At 39.1% G+C, this 20756-nt stretch overlaps 1 protein-coding gene across 1 annotated transcript; it reads right to left on the bottom strand.

Moving 5' to 3' along the window:
- Window positions 1-2906: 2906 nt before the first annotated feature.
- On the bottom strand, window positions 2907-15509 carry LOC110109130 (keratin-associated protein 4-12; the record flags this gene model as incomplete). Its single annotated transcript, XM_020840064.2, is given in 3 exon segments — window positions 2907-2951; window positions 3589-3641; window positions 14870-15509. Coding segments are annotated over 3 exon segments (233 nt in total), but the record flags the coding sequence as incomplete, so codon positions are not given.
- Between the last annotated feature and the right edge of the window lie 5247 nt (window positions 15510-20756).

Genomic DNA, 20756 nt, shown 5'->3' with positions numbered 1-20756 from the left:
ATAACCCCCAATCCCACCCACCCCCCCACCCCCACCCCCCAAAAAAAAAATAAAACTTTGTGCTAAGAGCCAAGTGCCAACTCTACCGTCTGAACTAAATAAATGCATATAAATGTTGTTGAACAAATCCAACGCAACATTTTGTCAATAAGATGGGTCACATGCCTATTAATTCAACATTTAGTCTAAATCATTAAATACCAGTATAATTATGGCCTAGTGCTAAGTTTTGTATGGACCCATAGCATGCATCCGAACTTTTGTGTTCAATTTAAGCATCTAATAAGGTACAAATTCCCTAACAGCTCGAGTAAATTAAGAAATAGCCACTCAGCCTTACACTCCTCAATTATATGAATTTACTTTGAAAGAAGCAAATATGACAATTTATAAAGTCCATAAATACAAATAGATTTCGGTTAAATTCCCAAACAAATAAATAAACTAAATGCCATGACCAACCCAGGATGAATCTGAACCATAAGATTTTAATTTAGGACAAAGTCCTTAATCCCACAGATCAACCCCATGAGCATAAAGCCGATCCTCTCTTCTCTTACACAAGTGAAATATTATAATGATCAATTCATAAGAGATCTAATATTGCTAATTCTCTGACACAAAAAAAAAACAAAACAAAAAAAACAAATACCATTTGGAGCATTGCATTCATGAGAACATTTGAAATAAGATAAATGAAGTCAAGTACAAGAGGCAAAATTCTTGAAATAGCGCTTGATACTACTAACTTGTCTCTCTAAATTTTATGTTTGATGAACTTATTTAGAACTTCATAATGTTTGATTGTAAACTTGTTTATTTAATTTGTGGTTATGTATATAATTGTGATGAATATAGCGGCGTGTTGCCCAAAATATCTTATTATGTATTACTATTTCTGCAGGTTTAGAATTTAGAGTGAACAATTTTTTTTTCAGGTGCTACAGGTTTCCGGCAGCCACCCGGCGGTTTGGCCGCCGGAAACTACGATACCGGACTGCTAAAGATAAGCCGCCAGTAATTTCCTTAAACCGCCGGTAATATACCGGCGGTTACCGACAGCCACAGGCGGTTATCTGGTGAAACCCCGGCGGTGTATACCGCCAGTAGTACCGTCGGCCATGACCGCCGGGTGACCCTCGGTAAAATAACCGGCGGTGTACCGACGCTAGCCGGCGGTTTAGCGAACGCACGACGGCCTCTTTAACCGCCGGCATACCGTCGTTGAGGTGACCGCCGGTAAGCCGTCGGTAGTATAACCGGCGGCTTAACGGCTGGAACACCGCCGGTTGCAAATCCGGTAGTCACCGGCGGTATAGGCCGCCGGAAAGCCGCCGCCTAACAAAACCGCCGGTAAGTGTTTCCTACGCCAATTTTACCGGCGGCTTAAAAGCCGCCGAGAAATCGCCGGTATAATTTAAAACCGCCAGTTTTGCCATAGTAACCGCCGGTGTTTGGCGTTTTTCCTGTAGTGTGTTTAGCCAATTCCTACACCTAGGGCTTCAGCAAATAATGCCTCTCCCACCATTTGTGCTCCAAGTTCCGTCATTGAAGTTGTTGGAGGAAGAAGGATCATCATGATTTTTTTCTGCTTGTTTCTCATCTTCCAGAAATACTCAATACCAACTCATCAAAAGTTTCCATCCAAAATTCAAGGTAAAACTTCTATTATCTTTTCTAATGAGTAGTTTTATGAGTTGGCATCACCATTTTTCCCACTATTGTTGGCAAGTTCTCCTGAGGTCGCCCTTGACTTAAGCTTGTTTGTAGATTCATGCTGACTTAGGATTGAATGGAGATTCCCATCATGTGCATATCAAATTATCCTTAGAAATGGATTATTCTAAACTTTTTTTTTTCCTAGTAGATCATATAACAATGGTTTTCCGATGAGGATGCTTAAGTATTCTCACTTTGGTAGTGTTAAGGAACCACATGTTACCTCAATTTGGGTTGCTTTTCACAGTTTTGAATTCATTACTTCAACCAATTTATTATGCATTCTCTTGGATATATTCAAGAGACCCTTACAAGTGGATGCAACAATTGCTAAACTCACTGGGCTGTTGATGGCCAAGGCCCTAATTAAAATGGATGTTACTTTACTTTAAAGAAGGGGATTTGGATTAATTGCACAACTTGTGGATATTAGCATAAGGTGGAATTTGAAAATATCCCTTCCTATTATTCTTTTTACAAATTTTTAGACACAAATACACAATGTATTTTCATGCTCAATCAAAATTGAGGAAATCAATTGCTATAAATCCTAGCACCCATGTTTTTGGGGAGAATTCCTTGGATGAAAATCTACCATCATGCATCGAAATTGTAGATCCAACTACTTTAGATTTGGATTGTATACAAAACTTAGAATCAAATTTGGATATCAACTAGGAATCAATCCTTCTTGTCTGCACATAGCCTAAAGCTGTACTACTTCTTTATTATCTAGTTATGTTGTATTTTAATTTCTTCTTATTCCTAAGCCAATTCCTTATAGTTGCTTGATATTGTGCTCATTTCATTGTCTGGTTATAGAACATCTGCTCACAAAAAAAAATTGTGCTTGAGCAAAAAGGTAATATCATCTATTTATCAATAAAGTCTGACAGTCTGTTAATACTATGACTTAAAGACATTTTAAAGGTTTCCATAGAACTATGAAAGGTGCTTAACTAAATAAGAATTCATGAAAATTTATTGGAGCAATGTTTGATATGAATTCATGAAAATTTATCGGAGTAACATGAAATATTAAAGAAAAAAAAAAAGAGAAATTACCTAAGCCATTTCCAAAGACGACAAGATCTTTGCTGTTTCTTATCTCTGCTCAAAAAAGAACACCATCAATACATTACACTCTAAGCTTTTCTTGAGAAATGGGAAGAGTAGAGGAATCATACATGGGTACTAACGGATCTGATTTTGATCCCACAAATTCTTCAACCCTGCAAAGTCATTGATGTACATCAAAAAATTTTTAAGTAAATTCTTAAGAAAAACATCCTACTAACCATGAAGGCCGCACTCATTTCAATGTTATTCACTTTTCCATTTTATCTAGAAAAGGCAGATTTGAGTATAACCTACAAATTTCTCAATTTGACGACTAAAAAAAGATTTACCTTATCAAGTATCTTACAGCTCATGAACAAGCATTGGTTGTTTAAGATATAAAGCAACCTGAAAGACTTCCAATTTCAGTTACATACCCGTGAAGAAAAAAATTTAGACCATTCTCAACGAATTTTATTTAGGCCTAGAGCAATGATGATTGTATCATTGGCCTAATTAAAAGAAATTCACAGGCTTTATTGAATCTCAAAAACCAGGAAATAGAGAAGAGAAAGTGTCATTAAATTAATTAAGAAAGTTCTCATCTTGAAAAAAAATAATAATAACAAAGATAAAATTAATTATGAGGATCATAACAATATATTGTAAGAGGCCAAGGACTGCAGGTGGTATTAGCTTCTTCAATTATAAATCCTGTCAAAGCTTTCGGCTAAATGTAGGTGTACAACTTTTAATAAAGAATTAATGCAACTTTTAATAAAGAATTGCTGATAAAATTCCAATGCTTACTCTTTGCAGGATCTGGAGACTGTTTGAAGTCCTTCGAGTGATTGTAGCTCCTCCTGATCATAATGAAATTTATAAGCCATTTGACATTCTGTGAATTGGGTGAATGAAATCAAGGAGATCATTGTCTATGGTCATACACAGTTGATAGGCCAAATGACATGCCAGCATGAAAAATAATGAAATTTTGTCACTGAAATTTTTTACATACACTGGACTAATTATTATTTTATTGTGGAATTACATACATGGGATTTGCCATATAGGATGATACGAGATGTCAGTTTCACTGATGAGCATGTCTTATTTAGGCTTCGTTTGGGATGTCTTTTGTACGAAAAATCTCTGTTTTAAGAAGCAATAAAAAAAGCCGTCCCAAACGAAGCCTTAGTTGAGGCTGTGACAGCAACACGATAATTTAAAAAAATAAATAACTGTTGTGTGTTGTTTTATATATACTCGCAAATCCAGAAAAATATACGCAAGCAGGTTTGGAACTTTTGTAAAACCCAAAAAAACAAGTGAGTAATCAGTATTTGCATTATTTTTGACATATACAATCATGTGAAACTAGAGAAAACAACATATTTTTTAGAATTATAGCAAATTACAACAATAACTCGTTCATCAAACTATTAAATCTATTATTTTATTCTATTTACTCATACTGGAAGAGCAATGCCAAAACAAGTATGATAAGCTAATAATAGCAAGAGCAGCCGGTATTATGAAGTGTGGACCTCCGAAAGGACACCGCTGCGTTACAGAGTGCAGAGGGTATACGACCGCACCACCCCGAGGAATAGAAACGATCACAGGCCTCCACGCTCCTCACAAGCGGGCCAATGGGAGGGCATATTAAATCCTACATACAATCAACCATTGAGGATAGCGGCTCTCACCAACGCACCCCGATGGGTGTAATATACACAACCCGATCAGTGTCACGGGGTTTCCCCCACCCGATACACCAGCTCGAGTGGAGTTTATTTATTGTGGAATTCCGTTTCCCACGGGCACAAGCCCCCATGGTTAATTGCATCTCAGGTCGAAGCCCGAGAATACTCTCGATTAAGGATCCGATATTATTCCCTCCCAAAGAAGGGATTGGCACAAAAGGGAGACTAGAAAATCCTACTCAATGGGAAAGAAATGTTTCAAATGGGCTTAGTCGACATGCACGGCTCACACTGACATCCGGAGGGACTAAGGAACTAAGAAGAAAGAGAAGCATTCACTCAGAGCATACAAAGGAGAAGGATAGAAGCGGCATCATCCATGTGACGTGGATAAGTAGGATTTATAGTCCCTGAAGAAATGGAACTTACCCACTAATGAGACGTACAACGAGACACTGAATGTAGTAGCATTGAACCCTAAATCTAAGGTGGGTTTAGTGTTCTACCCAACACTGACACCCATGTCCTAACTAATGCGATATGGGCTTATATCCTACCTGAAAAGGAAAGCCAGCTAACCATCTAAGCACATAAAATCCATGTAGTTCGGTCTTTATAAAAGATAGGTAGGTAGTTTGAGTGTTTTGGAAGTAAGGCCGACGTCTAGAGAATTTCCTAATTGGCCTTGGACTTATGTAGGGTGAATTAGGAGGGAGATTAAGTTTATTTGGTTGGACCTTGGACCAAGGGAGCTATAGGGAGGATTTAAATGCATTAGACATGAACACTTTGACCTAAATAGGTCCAATTTGATCGAGGAAGACTTGGGTTGACCAAGTCAAAGCTTGACTTGGTCAACTTAGTCAATTTGACCCATGAAATGAGTGGATTGGGTCAAGGATAATTTTGAATTGGATTTGACTTGAATTGACCCAATAGGGCTTAATGGGTTAACCTGGGTTGAACTGGTCAACCAGGTTGACCCAGGGCAAGGGTATGGGCCTAATGGGTTAAGTTTGACCCACTGAGTCCAAGGGAGGAGAGAATTGGGCTTGAGAAGCACTGAAATTGATTTGAAACCAAGTAGGAGTTTGGGTCAATTTGGGTCGACCTTGGTTGACCTGGTCAACCGGGTTGACCTAGAGCCTAGGTATGAGATCCATATACTAGGTTTGACCTAGTGAACACAAGTGAGATGGTCTTGGGGCCTGGCTTGGTCAGTTTGACCAAGTCAACTCCTTAGTTCTAGAGTTTGAGCAAAATAGAGGTCGACAAACGAACCCCCAACAGAAACGGCGAACAAACTAGTGAATCGCGCGTGTTGGCGTTAACCGAATGTGACGAAAAAGTAGAGTAAAGAGCACAAGAAGAAGATCACCAAATGGTGAAAAAGTAGGGGTCTCCTCTCTTGCCTTGTCTTATAGTAAGGGCAGAGCCGATGAGAGAACACAAGTAAAAGGGGCACCACATATCCACCTGATCGTATCGAAACAGTGAATGTGGGCAGACTCAATGTTCACCTGATCATTTCGAAACAGTGAAATAAAGAATGAAAATAGTAAATGATCACCAAAAGGTGAAAAAGTAGGAAAATTCTCTCATTGTCTTACCCTACAGTGAGGGAAGAGCTGCGGATAGAACAAAAGCAAAGTAGCAAACCAACTACCTGCCTAATCGTATTGAAATAGCAAGGTAGAAGGTGAAATGCAAACAATTAAAAGTTCATTAAAGGTGGAAGATGGAGTTGGTCATCTATTCACCTCACTTTCGTAAGGGCGGAACAGAGGGGATGGCGGATGTAAAGAGCAACAGTAAAGATCACCAAAAGGTAAAAAAAGTAGAGGAATTCTCTCATAGTCTTACTCGATACCAAGGGTAGAGCAGAGAAGAGTACAAAAAGTAAAGTAGTAAAATAGACCAATTACCTGTCTAACCTTATCGAAATAGCAGGAAAAAAGATAAAAAAAGGGTGGTAAGGAATGCCTCCCAGGGACTCTGTCGGGCTCTCTCAATCGGGTAATTATCTACATCTGTCTTACCATTTTAGCTTAAAAAATATAGATGGGCTCAATGCTCACTTAATCATTTTAACTAAGTGAATAAAGAGTCAAGGATCTGACGTCTGCCTGATCACAACAAAACATCAGAGAAGAAAAATGTGGTAAGGAATGCCTCCCATGACTCTGTCGGGCTCTCTCAACCGGGTAATTCTCTACATCTGTCTTACCATTTCTGCTTAGTAAACATAGATGGGCTTGATACTCACTTGATCATTTTAATCAAGTGAATAAATAGTCAGGGTCTAACGCCTGCCTAATCACAACAGGGCATCAGAGAAGAAAAAAAGTGGTGAGGAATGTCTCCCAGAGACTCTGTCGGACTCTCTCAATCAGATAATTATCTACATCTGTCTCACCATTTCAGCTTAGCAAACATATATGGGCTTGATACTTACTTGATCATTTCAACCAAGGGAATAAAGAGTCAGGGTCTGACATCAGCCTGATCACAACAGTGTATCAGAGAAGAAAAAGGTGGTGAGGAATGCCTCTCAGGAACTTTGTTGGGCTCTCTCAACCGGGTAATTCTCTACATCTGCCTTACCATTTCAGCTTAGCAAACATAGATGGGCTCAATACTCACTTGATCATTTCAACCAAGGCAATAAAAAGTCAGGGTCTAACGCCTGCCTAATCACAATAGGGCATCAAAGAAGTAAAAGGTTGTGAGGAATGCCTTCCATGGACTCTATCGAGCTCTCTCAACCAGGTAATTCTCAACATCTGTCTTACCATATCAGCTTAGCAAACATAGATAGGCACAATACTCACTTGATCATTTCAACCAAGGGAATAAAGAGTCAGGGTGATGGGGTATGTCTCTCAGGGGCTCTGTCGGGCACCCCCAACCAGGTAATTAAGTGGCCAACTATCTGCCTGACCCTATCGAGGCAACAGGATAGAAGGTGAAAGTCAGCTCGACATCGACCTGACATAGATTTGCGTGGGGATGTAAGGAAGAAAGTAAAGGTAATTGTAAAAATTTTTAGGGAAAAATTGTTTAAGAGTTCTCAAACTGACTTCTAGTTACCTCGTGGTAGAGGACAAAATGTCGTGGCCACGAGTATCCAAATGCCGGTGGAATTTCTTAGGCAACTTTATCAAAAGATTTAAAGTAGCAGAAAGAGGGAGGATATGGTTGGCTTTGATAACCCAGGCCATATTCGCCACATGAAAAAACTAAGGAGAGAGAAATTAGATAGAATTTTGCAAAGAATTGAAATATTAACTTTGATAACTCAGGCCATTTTACCATATGAATGAAACTGGGGAGCACAATCACAACAAAATTGATTTAAGAATATAGCTTATATAGATAGTGGATCAACATTACCACTCCCAATTAACATGGGTTGGTAATGACCCAATATCTCATCTCAAAAAGAGGTTTGAATGAATGATTTTGATATCCCAGATCTTGTTCAACTTGAGTGAACGAACTGGGGAACACAATTATAAAGAAATTGGTAGGAGAAAGAAGTTAACACAAAGATAGTAAATCAACATCACCTCACCTAACTAACATATGTGTGTATGAACCCAGTATTTCATCTCAAAAATGGATTTGAATTATTGATTTTGATATCCTAGACCACACTTGGGGATGCCAAGTGAAATTGGGTGAAAACAAATCCTCACAAGGGGAGGATGAACTAAGGGTTCTATGCAATAACACCAATAAGATCGGTGTGCACAGACAAACACAAATATCCCTATGGCGTATTAGCATATCGCCTTCAAGGGTAGCCTTATATTCTTTGTAACGAACAACGTGTGGTAGAGGACAAATCGTCGTAGCCACACAGACTGCCGAAAAGTAAGAATGATACTATCAGGGGATACACATATAGAGGGATAAGAGGAAATCTAGGAAAATAATACACATTGGTTTTGATAACCCAGACCACAGTTGAGGGGTGCCAAATAAAATTGGGAAGAACAACTATCGTATCACGACCGATAGTAGAAGGAGATTCATATAGTGACATTGAATCAACATCACCGCACCTGACTAGCACAGATGGGCATGGACCCAGTATCACCTCTTGAAAAAGTTTGAATTATTAATTTTGATATCCCAGATCACGCTTGGGGTGACAAGCGAAACTGGGTAAGAACAACTATCGTATCATGATTAATAGTAGAAGTAGACACACATAGGAACATTGGATTAACATCACCACACCTAACTAACACAAGTGGCATTGGACCCAGTATCACCTATAGAAAATGGATTTGAATTATTGGTTTTGATATCCCGGATCATACTTGAGGTGACAAACGAAATTGGGGTAGAACAACTCCTTGCAAGGGGAGGACAAATCAAATGTTTTTTTCGATGGCACCAATGTGATTGGTGTGCACAAACATAAGCACAAATATCCCTATGGCGTATCAGCATATCACATTTAAGGATAACCTTATACTCTTCGTAATGAACATCATGTGGTAGAAGACAAATCGTAGTGGCCACACAGACTGCTGAAAAGTAAGAAAGATCCCTTCAGGGGGTACAAATACAGAGGGATATTTTACAGGGGCAGGGAGGCTCACTAGTATATAGTGATCCACCAACACTAGTGGAAGGAGTGTTAGAAGCTCTTTGACGGGAATCCTCGACTCTCATTCTGCACACCTGATGGGGAATAGGTTGATTGCTAGTAGTCTGACATCGGAAGTCTACTTCCTTATCTGAGCTATTATCAACAACTAATTCACTCTCAGGTATCAAGTACCTACGAAAGGTAGAAAGGCGTCGGGGTCTGCTCGGGGGTCTCAGGGTGAGAGAGCCAAATGAACACAGAAACCTGACGAGAAGAAGAGAATTGATAAGGTACAGAATTGGCCTAGAAGGCCGGAAGGAAATGGACCGTAGCTAAGGGAAATCCTAACTAAGCAGGGAACCTAACTAAAAGTAGGACGAACTTAATCTAATGAGTATCAATTATAGAGTACACATACGAAAGAATAATATAGGATCAAAAGATGGAGAGAGAAATGCGACCCACCGTGATCACCAAAAACCTGTGAACCTCCGAAAAAACACCGCCATGCTACAGAGTGCAGAGGGTATACGACCGCACCACCCCAAGGGATAGAAACGATCGCATGCCTTTGCGCTCCTCGCAAGCGAGCCAATGGGAGGGCAGATTAGATCCTACATACAATCAACCATTGAGGATAGCGGCCCTGGCCAGCGCACCCCGATGGGTGATAATATGCACAACCTGATCAATGTCATGGGGTTTCCCCCACCCGATACATCAGCTCGAGTGGGGTTTATTTATTGTGGAATTCTGTTTCTCACGGGCGCAAGCCCCCTTGGTTAATTACATCTCAGGCCGGAGGCTGAAAATACTCTCGATTAAAGATCCAATATTATTCTCTCCCAAAAAGGGGGATTGGCACAAAAGGGAGACTAAGAAATTCTACTCAATGGGGAAGGAAAGATTTCAAATGGGCTTAGTCGACATGCACGACTCACACTGACATCCGAAGAGACTAAGGCACTAAGAAGAAAGAGAATCATACACTCAGAGCATACAGAGGAGAAGGATAGAAGCGGCGTCATCCATGTGACGCGGATATGTAGGATTTATAATCATTAAAGAAAATGAACTTATCCACTGATGAGGCGTACTACGAGACACCGAATGTAGTAGCCTTGAACCCTAAATCTAAGGTGGGTTTAATGTTCTACTCAACACTGACACCCGTGTCCTAACTAATATAATATGGGCTTATATCCTGCCTGAAAAGGAAAGACAACTAACCATCTAAGCGCATAAAATTCATATAGTCCGGTCTTCATGAACGATATGAAGGTAGTTTGAGTGTTTTGGAAATAAGGCCGACGTCTAGAGAATTTTTTAATTGGCATTGGACTTATGTAGGGTGAATTATGAGGGATATTAGGTTTATTTGGCCGGGCCTTGGCCCAGGGGAGCTATATGGGGGATTTAAATGCATTAGACATGATCACTTTGACCTAAATAGGTCCAATTTGACCGAGGAAGATTTGGGTTGACGAAGTCAAAGCTTCACTTAGTCAACTTATTCAATTTGACCCAAGGGATGAGTGGATTGGGTCAAGGATACTTTTGAATTTGATTTGACTTGAATTGATACAATAGGGCTTAATGGGTTAACCTGGGTTGACTTGGTCAACCAGGTTAACCCAAGGCAAGGGTCTGGGCCCAATTGGTTAGGTTTGACCCATTGAGTCCAAGGGAGGAGAGAATTCGGTGAGAAGAATTGAAATTAATTTGAAACCAAGTAGGAGTTTGAGTCAATTTGGGTCGACCTAGGTTGACCTAGGGCCTGGGTATGGGATCCACATACTAGGTTTGACCTAGTGAACACAAGGGAGATGGTATTGGGGCCTGGCTTGGTCAGTTTGACCAAGTCAACTCCTTTGACCTAGAAATTGAGCAAAAGAGAGGTCAACATGAAGGAGAAATACTAGCGGACCAAGATGAGGCCAATAAACTAGTAGATCAACTTGTGGACCCCATCAACCTAAAAGCTTAAATAGGTAAGAAGGATTTTTACTATAATAAAAACTACACTCTTGTTTCACTTGTCATATGTCATAACAATCTCCCTCACATGAGGCCAACATATTAGGGTCCCAAGTTGAGCTCAATATGTTAGTATATGGGCAATCATCAAGTCAAAAGTTTAAAGTAACAAATATAAGGGTAACAACTAATATATTAAGAATTCAACTTCGGGTTCATTTCAACAAGTATTTTTCACTCTTACGTGGATCTCAACAGTTGGATTGTTTGTGTGGTAAAGGCTCCTATAAAAGAAAGAATAGCAAGTGATTTGGATAAGGACATCATTTATTTTGGAGAGGTAAATCATTTATTAATTCTGATAACTCAATTTGAGCTAAAGAGCAAGCAAGTAGAATAACCATCACGTTTTGAGACCAGTTGTGTGAAAAAAATGTTTTAAGGTTTTGGCCAGAAATACGGCCATACCAAAAGCTAAGATGACCACCTTACCGTGTATGCCACACTGATGTTACAGACAATAAAGTAATCAACAGAATCACCTGTAAATGTCATGTCTAATTAAAACCTTGAAAACAATAATCGGCTGTGATTAATTTCTTCAGCCCGTTATTATATTTGTACATGGGTGTGTGGTGTTAAATAATAAAACAGGAAATGTTTTCCTTCACTATAGGATTATTTCATCATGTTTGCGCATAAATTTTGAAATGATTCTAGAATCTGACATGTTTTTAATCAGCCTTGATATGTTATCAAGAATCACCTTAATTGAGTAAATATCTCGATGTGTATTTGGATTAAAAACTTCCGAAATTAAATTCAAGACCATATGAACTTTGATTTCAATAACCTTATAATCGAACTCAATATCATGGCAAGATGAATCCAATGCTATCAAAAGTGATCCAATCTGAGCCCAGATCGAGCACTTGAAGAATAATTGAGAACTTCATCACATTAATTGGATAACAAAATGATCTCCAAATTTGGCAATGCTTACAGTTAAATCAAGCTTCTCAACAAGACAAATTTCAACAAGACGAATATCAACTTCCAATAGCATTAATGCACTTAAATGTTAAACAAACACTTTATAATAAAGGCAATCAATGTGGTCCATCGGATGGAGTTCTCTGAATTTTCTTTATGTTTACAGGCATGTCACTCTAAAAAACCTATAAGTAGACCCATACTATTCCCTACATAAGAGAAGAGAGGGGGACTAGACCTAAAGCTTAAACTTTGGCTTCATATTCAAGAGAGCTTTGAGGCTCTAAAAATTTTATAGCACCACTTAGCACCATCGTTGAGCCACCATCCAACATTCACAGTTGGACCACTACCCGACTAACACTGTCAGAAAACTACCCGACATTGTCGTCGGAAACAGCTCAGACGCTATTGTTGGACCACCACTCAAACATTATCGTCGAACCACCGCTCGAACGCTACTGTCGAACCACCGCCTAACCGCCATATTTTTTACACCACTTGACACTGTCATCAAGACATTTTTCAAACCACTACCATAGAAATATTGCCCGATCACCATCACCGAATCACGGTTCTTTGAATCAACATCACCTGACTATAGTCCTCCAACTTATGTCTCCTAGCTACGATCCTTCTGACCAACCGTCAGCTGGCTAGGATCCTCCAACCAACCGTCACCCAACTAAGATCCTTTATCGCCCGACTACAATCCACTAACCAATCGAATCGACTATAGTTCTCAAACCACTGACAATCCCTCTAAAATCAGTGCCCAACTACGATCTTTATGACTATCATCCCCCGATTACGATCCTTCGACCTCCAGCACCCACCTATGATCCTTATAACCACCATCGTCCCACTACAGTCCTTCGACTACCATAGTCCAACTACAATGCTCCGACCTCTGTCACCCTACTAAGGTCCATCGACCTCATCGCCCAACGATAGTCCCATAATTAATGTCTCTAGAACTCGATTTTTCGACCTCTGTTTCCTTACTATAATCCTTCAACCACCATCACTTGACTACGGTCCTTCGATCGCCATCACTAAACTACGATCTTCAAACCTCCGTCGCTTACTAACTTCCTCATTTATTATCGCCAATAATGTCAACGCACGCTGTATCTTATAAGATCAATGCATGTCGCCGATATCAACTCTAACTCCCAATTTCAGCACTAGAATTTATGCTCAATTACTTAGTCTCTTATCTTCTCTTCTCAAAAGAATGCAAACAAATAAACAAGCAAATGATCTCTCAAAGACATCCCCTATGCCACGAGACTCTTCCAACTTCAACGATGTAATATGTTTTTTACATTGTATCAACTCCTCTCGAGGAAGGGCATGTTAGAATTCAAGGACGGATATCTTAAGCAAAAGATGTGTACTAGCATCACCAGCAAAGAAGATGTAAGTTTGTGTTTTTGTTGCCTTCTCAATTAAAGAAAAATGAGAAGGCTTGTGCTCTTAATGACATAGGAACACAATGTGGAGAGATTTCAGTGATGTAATTTGTTTCTAGCAATTTCATAAACATTGGTAACATATTTGACCTTCCAGACAGTATTATACAACATGACAAAGCCCATTGCACTTGTTTCTCTGATATTAAATAGTACTTACAGAATTTCCATCTCCAATTTGCAACCGTAGAACTCCAGGAAATCATAGTAGCGAAATCAACAATTTTGCTAAATATTGTTTTGGTTTTTGGCAGATGAGATTGGAGTGTGATGCCCAGTAAAAAGGTCGAACAAGACCAGCATTGAAAGAATAGCATAAATGGCATTATCATCATCAAGTCCAACGTCTCTGTTGGGTATTGCATACAGTCATGTGACCACACAGCCCTGGAACCATAATGACATTAGCCCACAGAACCATTTTGAATACCGTAACTTGGCCAGAAGGATCTATTTTAGATCTGAAAAGCACTAAAGACATGGATTTAGTATTTACAAAAAGGTGGACCATGTGGACCACCATGAACTGTCCTCTATGCCTAAGGGTTTCATGAATATTTTACTCATTAAAACAATACGAGGAACCCCTATAGAAGATACCATGCACTCTCAAAGAGAACCTCCGAAGTCTCAAACTATTATTCCAACTACAAAGAAGAGCAGGGGTCTTGCTTGCTTCAGAAGCAAGGCTCAACTCCTCTGGAGCAATTACCAAACAGATCCATTATGTATAGAATAGAAGCAAATAGAACCGCATTTTTAAGTCAACTTTTGACTTTAAAACTACCACGACAAGCTTCAGAATTTTTACAAATAGGAAAGATATTGAGAAGAAATGAGAACAAGGACACGGTTACTTAGCACAAAACTGCAGTAATTACATGAAAAAGAAGATGCCATGAGCTTTTCCAGCACAGGCCAAGAATCAGGAGGTAGATAACTAAGCCGCAAATATTCATGGCAACACACCACAATCGAGTACATAAAAAACAAACTTAAACATTTCTACATTACTTCCGCGCTGGAAAAGAATGCTGAGCAGGATACAGTAACTAAGGAGTCACAAACTAGTAGAAGGAATTCTAATTCTCCTTTCTATCTACGAAAGACGCCATGCAATTGAAGGAAAAGAAGAACATTATTTCTAATTCTTATGATTTTGTAAATAAATCAAGCGCGTCTAAAACTGCGTTAATTTCTAGAACCAAGTGACATGGCCACGCATAGCCAATTAAAAATGATTTAAAAAGCTAGCTTGAAGCTTGCTCCTGCAAGCGAAAGCATGACGACAAAAAAAAAACGAAAAGAAGAAAAGAAGCAGAGTAGGAACAAATAACCTCGAGGAAGCCGATCTCCCTGTTCAAGATCTGAACTTCAAGTTGGAGTCTCCTCCGACCGCAAAAGTCTGGGTACTTGGGCGGCGATTTGGGGCTTGGCGCCGCCTTCACGGTCACCTGTGCAGCGCCTTCCATTCTCTGTTCTTGGCCGCAGGGCCAAAGCTTCTACAGATGCCCGGCAGCTATCCCGGCACCGCGGCATTGGAGGGAGGCGGAGAAGGTGGGCCGGACTTTAAATGCGGCACGAGGCGGAGGATTGGACCTCGGCGGATAAGCTCACCGCCGCGCTCTTGGCCAGAGGCCCCCATTTCTTCTCTCTCCCTCTCTAATCTCTATCTCCCATCAGCGTTCCTATTGTCCGATCCATGCAATAATAGCGCACAATTACGGAGAGAGAGAAGAGCGAGGGGGGAGCGGAGCCTGCCGCGCGCTCTGGCTTTGGCACGGTTTTGTACGAAGAATGGCAGGCTTCTCTTTCCTTTTTCTCTCTCTCTCGACACTGCATCGTTTGATGGTATTGTGGGCGGAGAGAGGGAGTGAGAAATGCAAAGGAAGAGGGAGATTGCTTTTTCAGGGGAGACGGGGAGTGGAGACGGTGGAGATGGATGCCGTACAGCAGGCCGCACGTGACATCACCGAGGCTGGGGCCGGCGTGGTTTTAAGACTTGGATGGGACTGTCAATCGAGATATTTATTAAGGGATTCCCATTTGGATGTATTTGCGGAATTGCCACTATCATCATAGGTCAGTGGTGAAGATTTTAGTTTTCCCATGCTTCCTCTAAGTTTTTTAATTAGTTTAAAAAGTATTAGTTTTAATTTTTAGGTTAACGGCCAAAGGCCCACCCTTCATATTTAGGGGCACCAATATTTGTGACAATCTGAAATTTTGATACATTCTAAAACTTTTGGATTGTGGTCAACCCGAAACCTCAATGGGTTGGGTTCGGATCAACAAATAGATTCGTTTTAAAAATCGGGTCGGATTCAGGTTGACCCAGAAACCTATTTTTGATTTGATTTTGACCTGAAAATTCACTTTTGTCCTGAAAACTCTAGATTGATACATTTTTTACCTGTTTTTACCTGAAAATTAGAAATTGACCCATTTCTTGACCCGAAAATTAGCAATTTTTGTTAGACCCAGTGTCATTCGGGTCATATCAGGTTGACCCCGATCTAAAGCGGTTCGGGTTCGGGTCCGAATAACCAACTCGTTTGTAAAAACGATTCGAGTTTGGGTTCAAGCTGAACTTGACCCGTGACCTGAAATTAACACCCCTAACTATATTCAAATTGATTATTATGTTACATTTTTTATTAAGAAGTATATTAAAAAGTATATATGCATATGAAGATTAAAAAAATTAATTTTATATGTCTCATATTATTTAACATTTGGTCAAATATATTCGTTTTAATTTTTTTCTTTGTGAAATATGTTAGGAAGTTTGTTTTTTATCACAATAGTCTTGATTTTTACAAGAATTATTTATTGAAATCAGTTTTTTAATAAATTAATTTGAATTGGTTCGGATTCAACCCATGTGAGTTCAAATTGGTTCAAACATGAGCATTCATGCTTTCATGCGAGTTAATGTGAGAATGACATCAATAGGATTAGGAGACGTGTCAATAATCTTATTTGTTCATATAATTGATCGTCGTACACTTTACATATATATCAAGGGGTCTAAGGGGCCAGTTCCCCCTCGCTCGGTTAGACATGCAGGGGTTTTCGGAGTCAAGGGGTAGCTCGTCTACTGGGGTTTCGGAGGGCACTCGGTGCCCTCGAAACAAATTTTGGTTGTATGGATATTTTTTAGAATTTAAATTAATAAATAAAATGATGAATTCTATTTACTATTTACTAGAGGTAATTTCTTAAATACCATAGTATTTTAAAATTTTTAGTGGGTCAATTGCCTAAAAATCTTGTAATAAAGACTAAAAATATATTAATGTGGACAAATTATCTAAAGATTAATATAAAAAAGATTTTTTTTTTAATGGGGGCAATTGCTAATAGCTTTTTTGAGTCTTTAGTTCCTGGTTCAAGTATTCTCCAAAAATATCCTCTTTTCATGTGCGAAAAAATGGTCTATTTATAGATTGTGAGAGTAACACGTATCGTAAATATAGAAAAAGTTTATGATAAATTCAAAGTAATTCATCAGATGACCCAAATAGATTCCCTGGGTCATGAATTTTTTGTCAAATATTTAATTGTTGCAATAACATAAGAATAAAGTGATCTTATACTCGTTGGATTCGTATCGTCGAGCCGCTTGATTCGATTATAAGCATGCTATATTTGAATAACACTTGCTCATCCTGTTAATGCTTTGAAGCTTTCAAATATTTTGTGGTTCTTTGATTTGGCTCCATTTTGGCTTGGATTAGACCAAATTTAGCGGCGTTTGGTTTGTCTGGTTAAGATGTTCAATTTTATTATAAGTTTGCTCAAATCCGAGTTTAAATGATCCCAAATTTAATTTTGTAAGTTTACCATGCAGATTTGCAACTAGAATTGTGACGATATTTAGTGAAGTGTTAATAAGAATTATTTTTTAGCATAAAAAATATTATTTATTTTAAAAAGTTTTAAAAACTAATTAAAAATTTTAGTTAAAAATAAATGTGAAATCTTGCAAAAAACAAAATCAGAAAAAGTTTCCTATAAACCCTAAATCTAAGAAATGATTGATGGTTGTATTGAATTTCGGTCAGAAATCATGTTCCCAATTTGTATACTTTTTCCCGAAATTGTGTTGAAAGCTGAACTCCAATGAAACCCAGTTCAAAGTAGCACAAGTCCTTTTAATACTCTTGATAACGATGCTTCATTCCAGTCTTTTCGAAATGATTGTCCCTTCTTACGAAATTAATGTCACATTAGGAGACTATTTCCCAAAAAAGAAAACGTTAGGGACTCTTAAAAATTATGCTAAATTTAACTACCAGACTAATTTAAAGATCTCTAGTATATCGGCAGATCATCCTTGACGTTTGATCTAACTTTTTTTTTTTTTTGGGTAAATCCGGGGCAAAAAGCCCATGTATTAAATGAACAAAAGATTACAAATTACAGCAATAAGAAAAGCAGAAAAGACTGTAGCTAACATAAGAAAAAACATCCAGCACGCTAAAAACAGAGATGCTGATGGAGTAAATTACAATCAAAAAGACTCAGAATAAGAAGGACCAAACCCCAGTCATTCAGTAGTCAGAGAGATACACGGATTGCTGTTGCGGTGGCTCAGGTTGCCAAGAGAAGGATACAGGCTTGCATAAGGGGAGGCCATCGCAGAACCTCCAGCAAGCAGCAAACGAACGAATTCAAGCCTGGTTGCCAAGATGACCGTCCAAGGCCTGAAATAGAGGGGATGGCCTTGGTCATCATTGTCAGATAGTAATTTGTCTCCATCAGAATCCCGCAAAGCCAAAAAAAGACTATCAAAATCCAGCTGGAAGATCGGCGTGAAACAGGGTAGCCACAGCCTCCAAAAATTTGTACCAAGAGTAGTATGAATTTGTAACGTAATCAAAACTGGGGCAATAAAAAGAGAGCCCCAAATGCTGTTGTATACCCAGGTATCCCAAACCAAAAGAATGACAGGAAAACAACTACCAGAAATCCAGTAATACCCACCAAAAAATAAGAGCAGCACCCAATAAGGGGGTGCTAAATACCCGATAACCTCCTTAACAGTGTATCTTTGCCTTTCCATCTTGAAATTTTAAGTCGGATGGCGTAAGAGATATTGCAAATGATTTTAACAGAATTTGTGCTTAAGTTCGAGAAACGTCTGATGTTTCTCTCCTTCCAAATGTGGTAAATGACACAGCTAACGGTAAGGCAACCAAGATCTTTCTCCAGCTTATTGTGAGACACAGAATGCTCATAAAATTCAAAAATCTGAGGCAACGTGGGTCTTAATAAGAAGCAATTGAGCTCGGGAAGCATTCTGGTGAGAATAGTAAAAGAGAACTCACAACCAAAAAATATATGGTTGTGATTTTCCGGAAAAGTCTGACACAGTGAACAGGTAATAGGAACAGCCATACCTCTAGAATTCAAGATATCAGCTGTTTTAAGTTTTCCAATGACAGCCATCCAAGAAAAGCAAGCATACTTAAGGGAGAAATTTTTGTGCCAAACAGAGGGATACCAATCAACCTTGATTAAATGAGAATAGAATTGTTCAGTGAAGCTTTTAAATACCCAGTTAGTTGTGCCAGACCAAAGTACATCAGATTTCTCCTCAATCTTACAGTTCAAAATCGCATCAGCAATGTGACTATCAATAGAGTTGGGAAGGAGCCATTCACCAGAACAAATGAAATCCTTCACCATCTTCCCTTTAAAAACAGCACAATTAAGTTCCAGAAATTGTTGAGAACCTTGCAACCAAGGATCCCAGAGCATGGAAAAGCAACAATCGGGTCCAACTTTGAAGGAAATATGATCTTGAATTCTAACAACTGTAGCATGGATTTTCTTCCAGATTTTGGAGGCGTTAGAAGGGGGAGGCTTCCAAGGGGAATAGTATATAGATTTATACCAAGAACTCAAAAGGTTGTTAGCATAAAATCTGCCAATAAGGGAGCAAAAAACACCATGGTAAAGAGCCTCAATAGAAGGAATTCCCAGTCCACCATAGCATTTAGGAAGTGTGACTTTGGACCATGCAAAAAGATGAAGTTTCTTCTCGTGAATGTTGCTGTGGAAAAGAAATCTGGAGCATAATTTATTAATGTAGCCACAACAAGATTTATGTATTATTGCTCCTCTAATCCAATAGGCGATCATGTTGATGATAGTAAATTTAAGAAATTGGACCCTACCTGCAAAAGAAAGAAACTTGACTTTCCAACCATCAAGTAGAGCAGAAAGCCTGCTCAGGAGTGGTTGGAAGTGAGAAATTTTGAGCCGTTTAGGGGAGATGGGAAGGCCCAAGTAAATGAAAAAATCATTTACTTGATGAATCCCTAACACCTCACAGATTTGAGCAGCCTCAGTTACAGCATTGGAGAAGATGATGGAGCTTTTAGAGGCATTAATGAAGAGTCCAGAATTGGAGCCAAACAGATGCAGCCGAGAGGAAAGACTCTCAGCATTGTCAGAAGTAGCTTCTCCAAAAACAAGAAGATCGTCGGCGTACATGAGGTGATTGATGTTTAAGTTACTGCATTGGACCCCCTTAAAAGAAGAGTTATTGATAGGGATGCTAAGCGTTTGGGATAAGCCATCCATCACGATACAAAAGAGAAGAGGGGAGAGGGGGCATCCTTGTCTAAGCCCAGCTGCTGAGTTGAAATACCCCTCAAGGGATCCATTAAGGCAAACAGAGAAAGGAACATCCATAATACAACTTTTAATCCATGTGACAAAACGGTTAGGAAAACCCTTTTGAATAAGTCTGTCAATCAAAAATTCCCGAGAAACACAATCGAAGGCCTTTCTTATGTCAAGCTTAGCACAAAATATTTTGTTTGAACCTTTGAATTCCCTTAAGATTTCAGAAGCAAGTATGATGTAATCCGTAGAACACCTCTTAGCAATAAAACCGGATTGACTATCATGAATAATCAAAGGGAGAACCAACTTCAATCTGTTAGCTAAAACCTTTGCAACAATTTTATAAAAAATATTGCAAAGGGAAATAGGACGATAATCATTAATGTGAGATGCATGAGAAGTTTTGGGAATCAAAGTGATGGCAGTAGCCTTCATCCCCTTGGGGAAGGTACCAGAAGAGAAGAAATTGTTAACAGCTCTAAAAATTTGGTAACCAATCAAGTGCCAACTTTTCCTGTAAAAAGCAAATGAGAAACCATCAGGGCCTGGGGTGGAAGATTCCTTGCCTTCAAAAATAGCTTTTTG

Source organism: Dendrobium catenatum, unplaced genomic scaffold, assembly GCF_001605985.2.
Source record: "Dendrobium catenatum unplaced genomic scaffold, ASM160598v2 fragScaff_scaffold_1504, whole genome shotgun sequence".
Classification (NCBI taxonomy): Eukaryota; Viridiplantae; Streptophyta; class Magnoliopsida; order Asparagales; family Orchidaceae; genus Dendrobium; species Dendrobium catenatum.
This window is presented reverse-complemented; position numbering and strand designations above follow the sequence as displayed.